At 36.7% G+C, this 11,083-nt stretch overlaps 1 protein-coding gene across 2 annotated transcripts; it reads right to left on the reverse strand.

Annotated features, from left to right (window-relative positions):
• Window positions 1–1,497: 1,497 nt before the first annotated feature.
• Window positions 1,498–10,710, reverse strand: LOC110440616. 2 transcript variants are annotated; one of them, XM_021483772.1, is made up of 3 exons: window positions 10,578–10,710; window positions 7,731–7,838; window positions 1,498–3,431 (listed from the first exon to the last, which is right to left on the reverse strand). In XM_021483772.1, exon 3 carries the CDS (start codon window positions 2,984–2,986, stop codon window positions 1,757–1,759), a length of 1,230 nt encoding a protein of 409 aa, XP_021339447.1. In that variant the 5' UTR covers window positions 2,987–3,431; window positions 7,731–7,838; window positions 10,578–10,710; the 3' UTR covers window positions 1,498–1,756. The 2 variants fall into 2 exon arrangements, with proteins under 2 accessions (XP_021339447.1, XP_021339448.1); XM_021483773.1 differs by lacking the exons at window positions 7,731–7,838; window positions 10,578–10,710 and adding an exon at window positions 3,583–3,622.
• Window positions 10,711–11,083: the final 373 nt, after the last annotated feature.

Consider the following 11,083-nt stretch of genomic DNA (forward strand, 5'->3'; position numbering starts at 1 on the left):
AAGAGGGTCAGACCCACCGTTTATACAAAATTGCTTCCCCTTCACCCAAGGATGCTTCATACCAAATTTGGACAAAATCCTGTCATTCCTACAGAAGAAGAAAGATTTTGAAGAATTTGCTATGTTTCCCTCTTAGGCCCCGCTTCTCAGCCCCCAGAGAGGCCACACTCACTGTTTATACAAAATTGAGTCCCTTTTGCCCAAGGATGTTCCAGACCAAATTGGGATGAAATGCCTTAATCCCTATGGTAGAAGAAGGATTTTAAAGGTTTTACCTCTATTCCCCTATTGGGTCCCGCCCCTCTGCCCTCAGGGGGGCCAAACCCAACCTTTATACAAAATTGAGTCCCCTTGGCCTAAGGACGCTCCAGACTAAATAAGGATAAAATCCTTTAATATACGGTAGAAGGATTTTAGAGGTTTTACCTCTATTTCCCCTATTGGGCCTCTTCCCTGTGCCCCAAGGGGGGCCACACCAATCATTTATACAAAATTGAGTCCCCATGACCTGAGGATGCTCCGGACCAAATTTAGTCAAATTCTACTTGGCCGTCCAGGACTAGTAGCGTTTTAAAGGAAAAATTGACAGACGGACGGACGACGGACGCTGCGATATGGCATAAGCTCACCATGGTCCTTCGGACCAGGTGAGCTAAAAACTAAATACTAACGTAACTGACAACAACGAAACAGTCTTATACTTTTGTCTTGTTTCTATTAGTTTACGATACATTTTAAACAAATAGGTATACCAAAGTGTGGAACAGTCATTTTGTTTTTCATGAGCAATGTCGTGTTTTCTGTGGTTAACATTTTCGTCTGACAAACAAACAAACAACTCAAATAAGAATTCTTCGAAGAATTTCCATCAAGGTTTTAATTTGATGTCATGAAACGTGGTCCCGATTACATTACATTTCGTGTGGCGGACATACCTGAACAAGTTTCCGATTGGAATGCATTCACAAGTAATATATGCCTCAGTGTTATGAATTCACAGCTACATTTACAGTTGAGAATTCAGACACTGTACACTGAAACGTAAATATTTGTTATTGATGCACGTGACACTACTGAATGTTACGACTGTAAACATTTCATTTGAATACAATAATATAACTATTTGAATGCGAACACTATACTTCTGATTGCAAATGACTTGTTTTTCAAGGCAAACGTTATGATTTGAATGAAAATGTAAATATTAAACAGTGCAACTCTTGACATATTGCATATGAATCTACACCCCCCACCCACCCACCCCCGGGACATAATCTGACCTGTATGGGAGGGAACAGTTTCCTATACTAAATATATTATAAACGGCGGGTGTAAAGCAATATATTTTGATCATAGAGTCAGGCAAACGTGTTTCGCAACACCAGAGCCAGAAGCAGAGATTCACATGATCTATTGTTAGTTTAGAAGAACTAAAATGTCACAAGTGCTGGTATCAAATGTCAAATTTGAAAAGGAAAAACACAAAACTCATCGAAAAACAATTGCCTTCCTTGATGTAGGTATTTTATTAAATAATCTATTAAAAGAGATCCGAGTACAAAATAAATAAAAGATGTAAATTAATTGACATTGTCATTGGTATTGGTTTTACCTATGAATCACAATATTATGAACTGATTCCAAAAGTCAGAACAGTAATCGTACATACACATAGAAAATTGCAATGAATGATATTCGAACTCTAATGGGATGTTAAAATGTCACAACCTTAAGTTGTCGACCGTTACATGTATACTCAATTTTTGGAGTACCATTGACATGGGTGTTGATTGGATGTCGTAAAACAACGCCGCTCTCCGAAACGACATGTTCCTTCGGCGTGATTGAAATGTCCACTGTAGTAGTTGGCGGTTGGTTTATTTTCAAAACTGCCTGTGATGTTGCAACTGTCGAACGCAACTAAACCGTCGTTTGGGAGTGGCAAGTGTGTGTACGCGGACACAAGGTGTAAGCGGGCACTCATAGAAAGAGACAGACCCATTCCGAAAGCGCTATTACCGCACACAGCCCCAGAAATATAACGTCGGGCCGTCCTTATAAGGTCTTTATAAGACACACCAGTCGGTGAAACGTACGAGGTGTTCATCGACATGTAGGCCTGTGCCGGGCGACTTTTGTTTACGTCACAATAATGTAGTTCCTTCAGCACAATGTAGGTTATTTTTGTTTCTAGGTTCTTTTTTGAGCAAAGGGAATAAAGTTCTTTTGAGACCTTACTCCCTCTCCAAGGCGCTTGTATAGAGTACCATTCACTAGTGCTATGGTCGAACTTACAAAAGCGTCTGTGGAAAGCCGCAGCAACTACCAGATTCCCCATAGAGTGTGTAAATACCATACTATGCGAAATAGGCCGACTCGAATTACCGATTGCAAATTCACAGAACATCTTATGTGATTCTGTATCGTCCCAGCCACGGTTAATACTGTTGTACCACATGAAGCGTCGTGTAAGGCACTGTGGAGTGTATCGTTCAATGTGCCCCCAGTAGTGCAGTAGTTCTGGCATGTCCATGTATCTGTCTGTTTCCGGGTGCTCACCTGCACCGTGAACGAACAAACAATGTTTCTTTGGTTTTCGTTTTAGGAGTGACTTTCCTGATTTTGTAGTAAAACTGTCTGCTAACGACATAGCGTCTTCCAAAAGTGATATATTTGGGTACACAGCATTGCACTTTTCTAACTGTTGAGGTAGTTTAATTACATTAAATGGACGTGCATTCCATTCCGTCACCGTGGCGCGTGTTCCAGCGTGGTCAATGTACACCAATCGCGAGTCTTGGATACAGAAGAAGATCGTTTGACCTGCTATCCTTGTATACAATTCGTTTCCGGTACAACTCTGATCATTTCCGCGACTTCCGGTGTATGACTTAGCCTGTTTCTGCAGAATGATTTGAAACACTGTGAGCCATTCAACCGACTCTGTGTCATTTTGACAAAACCATTGCTCTTCCTTTTCATACATGACGCCTAACACTGCTGAATTGTTGGCATAAATGAACCTGGTAATGGTTTTGTTCCCATGTTAAAGTGAATGTGATTCACTTGTTCGAGTTTCTTGATATGTAACAGAACGCGTATCGGAGTTCCAGTCAACATCAATCGATATGTTTGTATCTTCGGCTTCCTCCTGTTTATTTTTCGATAGCTTTAATTTTGCTTTGAAGGAATGTGAAAATATGTGCTGCAAAGTTGTATTTGTTGTGGCGCGTGTGTCAGTAACGTATAAGTGGGCAAAATGGAGACAGACGAGTATACCCACTGCGGCGACTCCAAGACAGAGGACGGCCAAAGCCAGTTTACAGTACGGTCGTCTGGAGGGACGTCTTATCTGCGTTTGTAGAAGCCCAATTCTTTCCGGGTCCGCCATTTTGATATTCTTCATGGCAAAGCGTCTTGATCCAATTTACCTTGAAAAGAAAAGAAAAAGTTTAGACAATAGAACTCACCTTCCCGCGTACGACATATACACCTGGGTTTTATTAAGAACAGTTTCTTATTTAAGTAATGAAGATCATCTCCAATGGAAGTATAACGTAACGTACATGTACCTGAACTTACGGAAATTAAAAAAACCCACAGATACATATGCAAGACCACACACTTGTGTTTTTCTTACGAATCAGAAAGCACGAGCTTATTGCGCGGACGAATATATTCACGAGTGCGCGGCGCGCAACGAGTGAATATATACGTCCGCGCAATAAATGAGTGCTTTCTGGTTCGTTAGAAAAACACAATTGTGTGGTCATGCTTTTATCACATACCTTCCTTATTTTGTAGAGATCGTTACAAAGATTTTATAAACTTTGATATTTTTTGCATATACCGGAAACTTTTCAGTTCGCCATGACAAGGAGATTCCCATAAAAAGTAGTTCCGGCTAGTAGGTAAATACAACATTCTGTATTGCACGTTGTATTTCATGGTCTGAAAATTGCTTGTATTACTATAACAAGATTAAACAGGTATGTGATAAATGTCGTATTTACTTATACTGTAAGTACAATGTACATATCATACACAATGTAGAACCGTTGTACATCTGTCAGCATCAACATGTTTAAAAACAAATGACATTCATACCATTACAAATAATATAGAGTAATGATTTCAATTCTGAAATTTAAGTAAATGGTACATTTGTTCATACAGTGTATACCATATAACGTGTTGAAAATGTCATAAAATTACTTTGTATGTATGTAGCCAACATGGAACATGTACCTGTACCAATATATCTCCTGTGCTACTATCCTCAATTAAAAATATTGATCTGTACAAGATATATACATTTATGTTCAGTGATAAAACAAAAAAATGTTAGTGTGTATCTGGTGTAAGATGTGCAAAATCATAGCTACACAGTACTTCCACACAGTAGGTGTACATGTACATTATATATATACAATGTAACATATTTAGCTTATGTTTTGTTCAGTACATGTACATACCTGGTACCCTGGACAAATGTAAGGAAGTTTTGTTTGTGTTTTAACACGGAAATTTTTTCAATCGGTCCTGTCGTCATTTTCCTTGTCTTTATAGTTAAGTTTCATATTTGACCACATGACTCACTTGTATTGACATGTCAAGTCATCCGACACGAGGAAATTGAATCACAGAATTAAGATATTTCAGGGCACTTTTAAACACTTCGATGACTTGTTAACACATATCACGTGAAACAATTTCTATGCTGATCTATCTGGTAGAGCCAATGAAATGGGTTGTTTTAAATGCGTAACAAAAGCAGGCGTGAATTTATATAACCGAGGTCCATGCCAACTACATGTACATAGTATACTGTTGTGTCAATATATTCATCAAAATCTGTTCAATCATTGATGTTGGTTTTAAGTAACGTCGGTTCGTTTATCAATATGTATTTTCCTTAAACTATGTAGGTTCGTTAAATAATTTAGTTTCTCGGATAACTAGGTTGATAAAATATTTAAAGCTATGTTTATTTTGTTCATGTTAATGTATATTAGACATATAAGCAATCACTTTGCGAATTTTCTACATGTACATGTCTATGTATGTATTCACTGTGTTTTACTATTTTTGCTTTTAAACTACTTTGTACTGTAGTTACAAATGTGCAAATAAATTTGAATCGAATTGAATAATACATGGTCACTAAATAAGGCCATACAAATAACAGACGTCGTTTCCGGTAACCCTACCTACCCTTACTTTTTGTGCCTATCTAGGCAATTTNGACCCAGGAATTAATTTTGGGTGTTGCCCAAAATTTTAAACTCAGTTTTAAAAGACTCCAAAAAAACTAATAAATTATAATTGTCATGTCGGTTGTACATGTATACTACTTTCTGGCACCAAACAATATATAGAACTTAATTATTTCTGAGATTATGACAATTACAATTTCCCTGGCGAGCAGAGCGAGGCAAATTTTTTTTCTGGAGATGTAATACTAAACTTGTTCAAGCACTGCCAAGCGTAGAAAGCTAGAATTTATCGGACATTATTTCCATTGTCAAACAGATCGAAATTCAAGGTTTTATTTTATAACATAGAGTATTTATATTTTTTAATGGCCGAGCGGAGCGAGTGTTAACAAATTCTCTGAAACAATGGTAAAAATGTAGGTTTTTGGTTAAAATGTTGATGTTTGTGTCATGCCTTTCATGTGCATTTAGTTTAGGCGAGCATTTTGGCAATTAAATATTGATTTATTTTGTCATTAATATGAATTATGATTTGACTGTTTGTCTTTTATTGTGAATCTTTATGCATGCATATGTACAAGAACAACACCTGGTAAAAAGGATATATATACATGCTAACAATGCTTATTATTCACCTGATAACGTGATGCTAAGGTGGATGCTTTATTGTCTTTGACATTTTTGAAATTTACATTTTTTAACAGGTATAATAAATCACTCCTGGTGATCATGTATGTGTACATGAAACCACAGGTCAAAATACAGGTTTATCTATCATGAAATGGACTCAACCTTTGAAATAACAATTAACATATATACCTAATTCCAACAGATGGTTTTATCCTCTCTCAACGGACAGGGTGATCACCACATGTACACCGTGACATTATAGAACAATACGATAAGGTAGACAGTCCGTTGAGCCTTCACCAATGACCTGTTTAGAGTACTCCTTGTTTGGGCAACTGCACCCTTAGGCATATATAGATAATCATAGTTCACAGGATGGTTGATATTAGAAGAAAAGCCCTATGAAAAAGATGAAAATCTTCAAAAACGTAAGTCCAGATTATTTTTGGACACAGAAAAAATGGTGTTGCCCGGGCAACTAGGGCATCACCCCTGGGTCCGCCACTGCTCTTCTACGATGTAAAAATGACATTTGTTGCCTGCCTAATCTAGATTTTTCAAACATGTTATTGGAAACATACATTTTTTTGTTTGGCCTAATGTAGGGTTCTCAAATGATATAGATTCATTAAATGAATGGAGTTTAATGATGGAGGTCAATCAAATTATTGTTTTATTATATTATTATGATCCTTGAAACAAGATTTATCTATTTATTTCGCTATTGTTTGTTCATTAAAAAATGCGTGTTCTTTAAATAATTCAAGTTCATTAGATGTTCAGTAACTATTGTAGGTTAAGAAAATAGTGATATACAGGTGTCAACATTTGATCAATATTTCAAGATTCCGCGGCCAAACAGATACACTTTGTACACGGACTGTACAAATGTGGTTAAAATGTCGTCAAAATGTCGTTCTTGGGTAAAATCATGCTGAACTCATCAATCTTGACCGTAGGAATGTGTCAAAGCGACATGGGTAAAGTGGCGAAGTTAGAAAGTTTGTGTACCGCAAAGAGTCAACGTCACGTCATACCATTAACCGGCAGGAATTCACAAGGTGGGCATCCATACGAATTGAACCGATAATGATAAAAGTTTGAGTTTGAAAATTTAAAAATATCAACGGGTTCCAAACAGTCAAAAACATTCCGATCTTTTCTTTTCGAAGGAAAATTGTTGAAATCACAATTGTTTGGTGTTCTTCATGTCTCGCGAATTCATTCGGCTGTTGGCGGTCCTCGTCGGAGTGACTGCCTTTAGCGTACACATTCTGCCGACACCGATGACCGATTCAGTCGGATTTGCAGACGATCAGAAAACTACTTGGAAAAGTGTATTTCATAACAAAAAATAGCAGAAGATTTATCCGTATATAAGATTGAATCTTTTCTGAAACTTATTGTTGTGAAAACAACATCGTAATATTACCTGTTCTGCCCATGCCAGGTGACCGTGTCAGCGCGTAGATCTCCCGTATTCGAGGTGTCGGTCAACGCTAACGTTATATTTGCGACATGCTTTCTTATTAACTTCATGTGTTGGCATGGCTACCTGAACAGCATGTATGTAGTTACACCTGGTAATTGTTTACCATTTTGATTGACAGGTGGAAATGTATCCGTTGTAGCTTGGTCAATGATTTATCGGAAAATGATCATACAGAATGATGGGATGACTTTCATGTCATTCTGACATATTTCTAGTTTAAAAATAAAAAAAATACTTGACACAACTAAAAGAGTCTGGAATAAATAGAGACAGTCAATCGGATGGCTACCAGCAGGGAGTATCAGGACTATTTGAACTGTCATATGAGGAACTGCTACAACATACAGAACTAAGAAAGACAACAAGAGACCCCATGGGCCTGTATTGCTCACCTATTCAAATGTCGTAGGTTAGACATCTCACGTCTGTAATCATTGAAGTAGAAAACTGATGTCTCGGGCAATCACACACCAACGGCACATCTTGGATTTCTAATCAGTCTGTAAATACAATAATAACTTATAAGTAATCATGACATGAACATTTGCAATAATTTGTGCTATTTTATTTAACTGAGATGTTTGCTATAGATAGTTTAAATCAAATAATGTTTTCATAATTAACTTAAATCAGTAAACATCGTTTTAAACAACAAATTAAAATATATATAACTGAACATTTCTTCATTCTCTTTCATTTCAGATTGAAACATGAATGATACAATGCACAGCAAATACGTGTAACAGAATATATAAATGAAACTTCACTGTAGGTTATAAACACGTGAAAAATATTCTAGTACATGTTGTTAAAGTTTTTATTAGGCCATTCAAGCCACATTTCTGCATGTACCAGTGAGTTTCATATAGGTACATGTACATATACAATGTAATAATATGTATATGACATTTAGACTCCATTGGCTGGGTCCCAGTTAAGCAGAACTCAGATTTGATGAAAAATACATCATAAGTTTGATTTTAAAACATATTTTCATATTTCTTATCTTTATATAGCTATTTTGAATCGAAAGACATGCAGTATATTTTTTTATGAACTCCGTTAGTTTGGAAAAACATAAAACCTAGCGAACAATTTGGCAAGAAAGTCATGGTTTGTTTCAACACCTTATATACGGTATTACGTGTTGTTGAGGTGACGAGGTCTAGTCATTATGGCTTACATCTCCCCTATTTATCACACCTCTCGTACAGACGTGTTAAGCTTGTTCGTTCACGCTAAAATTCTTCACTACAAAAAAACATTACGATCCATAAGTTCAAATACAAATTTATAAATTGCAAAATTGATCGCTTGATAACAAGTTGCTCATCACCCAAAAATCCTGATACAAAATAGCTGGTGTAAAAGATATCTATCTATACCGAATTTAACATGGCAGCTTTACTTTTTCTACGCATTCGGGTTGGTAAGTATGGATTATGAGAAGTTCTTTTAACACAACCAGTACAATTTTCTATGTGACGTTTCGATGACTACACTGTCACCTCCATCAGACAGATGACCAGTGAAGCGTATGTACACAAAGGTGTAAAAATGTGTACGATTTGTCCATAAAATCGACAAGCTTTACAATTCTTCATTGTGTTATATTTTCCCGAAATAACATCATTTTTCTGTTCAGCAGATAGTAATTAAACAAGCTACATAGTTCAAATACCACGTTTAAAAAAAAAATCAAAATTTCTGTAATTGTCAATTCAGTTTAAGGCAAACATCTATAATTCTACCTTCTGTCTAGTTTTGTTGAATATCTCTGTATTGCATGGTTATCGAATAAAAAGGAGGAAGTTGTTACATATTTGTACAATTACATATTAAGGGGCAGTCAGGTACCTTGTGGGTCGAGACCTTGTTTATTTTTTTATCTATTTCATTCGGCGGGGTGTTTTTTTCCAACTTCATTTTAGTGATTTTTTGTTGCTTCCATGCATTGAAAAACTTTAGGGCATGTTTAAAATGCAACGAGGTCCCGACCGCAGGTACCTCTCCTCGATACTCCAGGGGATATGAGGGGATACGCTGACTTTCGCTCTCTGCACATATCCCCTAGAGTATCGATGGTCAGGTACTTCCTCCTCAATACTCCAGGTGATACGCTCACTTTCGCTCTCTCCACGTTTCCCCTACATTATTGAGAATGAGGTACATGTGCAGCACAGACCAGGGTTCGTTACACATGTCTAGAATGTACATATGCTATATACTGATAGAGTCACAGCACACATATTGTATGTTTTGGGTGTGCTGTGACCAATATCAGTATAGCATGTGTGTATTTCAGACAGTATGTGCGCTGTGACCTATATCAATAAAGCATATGTGTATTGGAGACAGTATGTACGTGTGTTGTGACTCATATCGGACAATAAAGCATGTGTGTATTTGAGACATTATGTGTGCTGTGATCCATATCAGACAGTATATAGCATGTGTGTATTTGAGACATTATGTGTGCTGTGATCTATATATATATGTGTGTATTTGAGACATTATGTACGTATGCTGTGACCCATATCAGACAGTATATAGCATGAGTGTATTTCAGACAATTTTAACGGACCGTCTGTGAGGAATGGTCGGTTGTAGTAAATTTCAGAGTGAAATTAAGTACTGTAATTAGCGACAAAGGTAGTGACTTAATCACAGGGGCATGGATCGGAGATCCCTATTTTTTAATATTACAAGTAAAGCGATCCATGCCCCTGTTGACTTAATATTAATTCTCATTATTAAACATCATCATGTGATTGAGTAACAATATCATGGATTATGATATTGACTATGGATGGTGAAAACACTTGACTTTACTAAAACAGTCATCACACACGTTAGAAGGTACCCCATTGAAATTGAAAACATCGTGACTTTCTGGGTCATTCCAGGTAAAAAATGAACAATTAATTCATGTGACAACTGACACATGGACGTACATACTGACTTTATATAACATGTGTGACCCGATGCTATTGAAAATGTGGTGAATATACACAATGTATGTAATGTTGCCTTTTACCTAAATAAATAGTTCTACTATTATCATATAGTACGGTATTGCTACTATCATATTTCCATAAACACAAGATAAATCAGTATGTGTTAAATACACGTGTGACGTTCTTTAGGCTATATATTTAGTAGATACTACACGAGTGTACAAATACGTACGCTAGGCAGATCAGATTGAGCGGAAATCATACAAAAAATCAACCACTTACCTCTACATTTCAATTTACATGCATGACCCTTTAATGCAATCGTTAGGTCAGTTCTACCCAAGTACACCGGGACACATGTGGGTTAATGGATCGTACGATATACCGGATGTAGTGTGATGTTGCAAACCTGAATAACCAGTCGCTAGCCGTTACATTTAATCTGTTATATAGAAGTGTGAAAGGCGTAAATGAAAATGCAGCGTGACCAGACATTTTTTAGCGTCCCAATGTTTATGTGTCATTCGATTCATTGAGCTCGTAACTAAGGCCAAGCCTCAATTGAGATGTATACGTCATTGGTACATCATTTTGTGTACACAACAAGACACCATTATAATACCAAGTAACAGACTATACAGAATTAACTCATGTTAACCCCCGGGGCGTTTGAATTATGCTCGATACAGAATGTAAATAATTAAAAATTCACACATGTGTACAAACACAATATGGCTTAATTAATTATAGCACCCTTTCTCTCCAGTAAAAAAAGGAAACAAAAACAC

This window comes from Mizuhopecten yessoensis, unplaced genomic scaffold (assembly GCF_002113885.1).
Source record: "Mizuhopecten yessoensis strain PY_sf001 unplaced genomic scaffold, ASM211388v2 scaffold11185, whole genome shotgun sequence".
Taxonomy (NCBI): domain Eukaryota; kingdom Metazoa; phylum Mollusca; class Bivalvia; order Pectinida; family Pectinidae; genus Mizuhopecten; species Mizuhopecten yessoensis.

Bases quoted from the DNA above. Each gene is read 5' to 3' on its own strand.
- LOC110440616 (XM_021483772.1), bottom strand. From the start codon at position 2,986: ATGTATGAAAAGGAAGAGCAATGGTTTTGTCAAAATGACACAGAGTCG.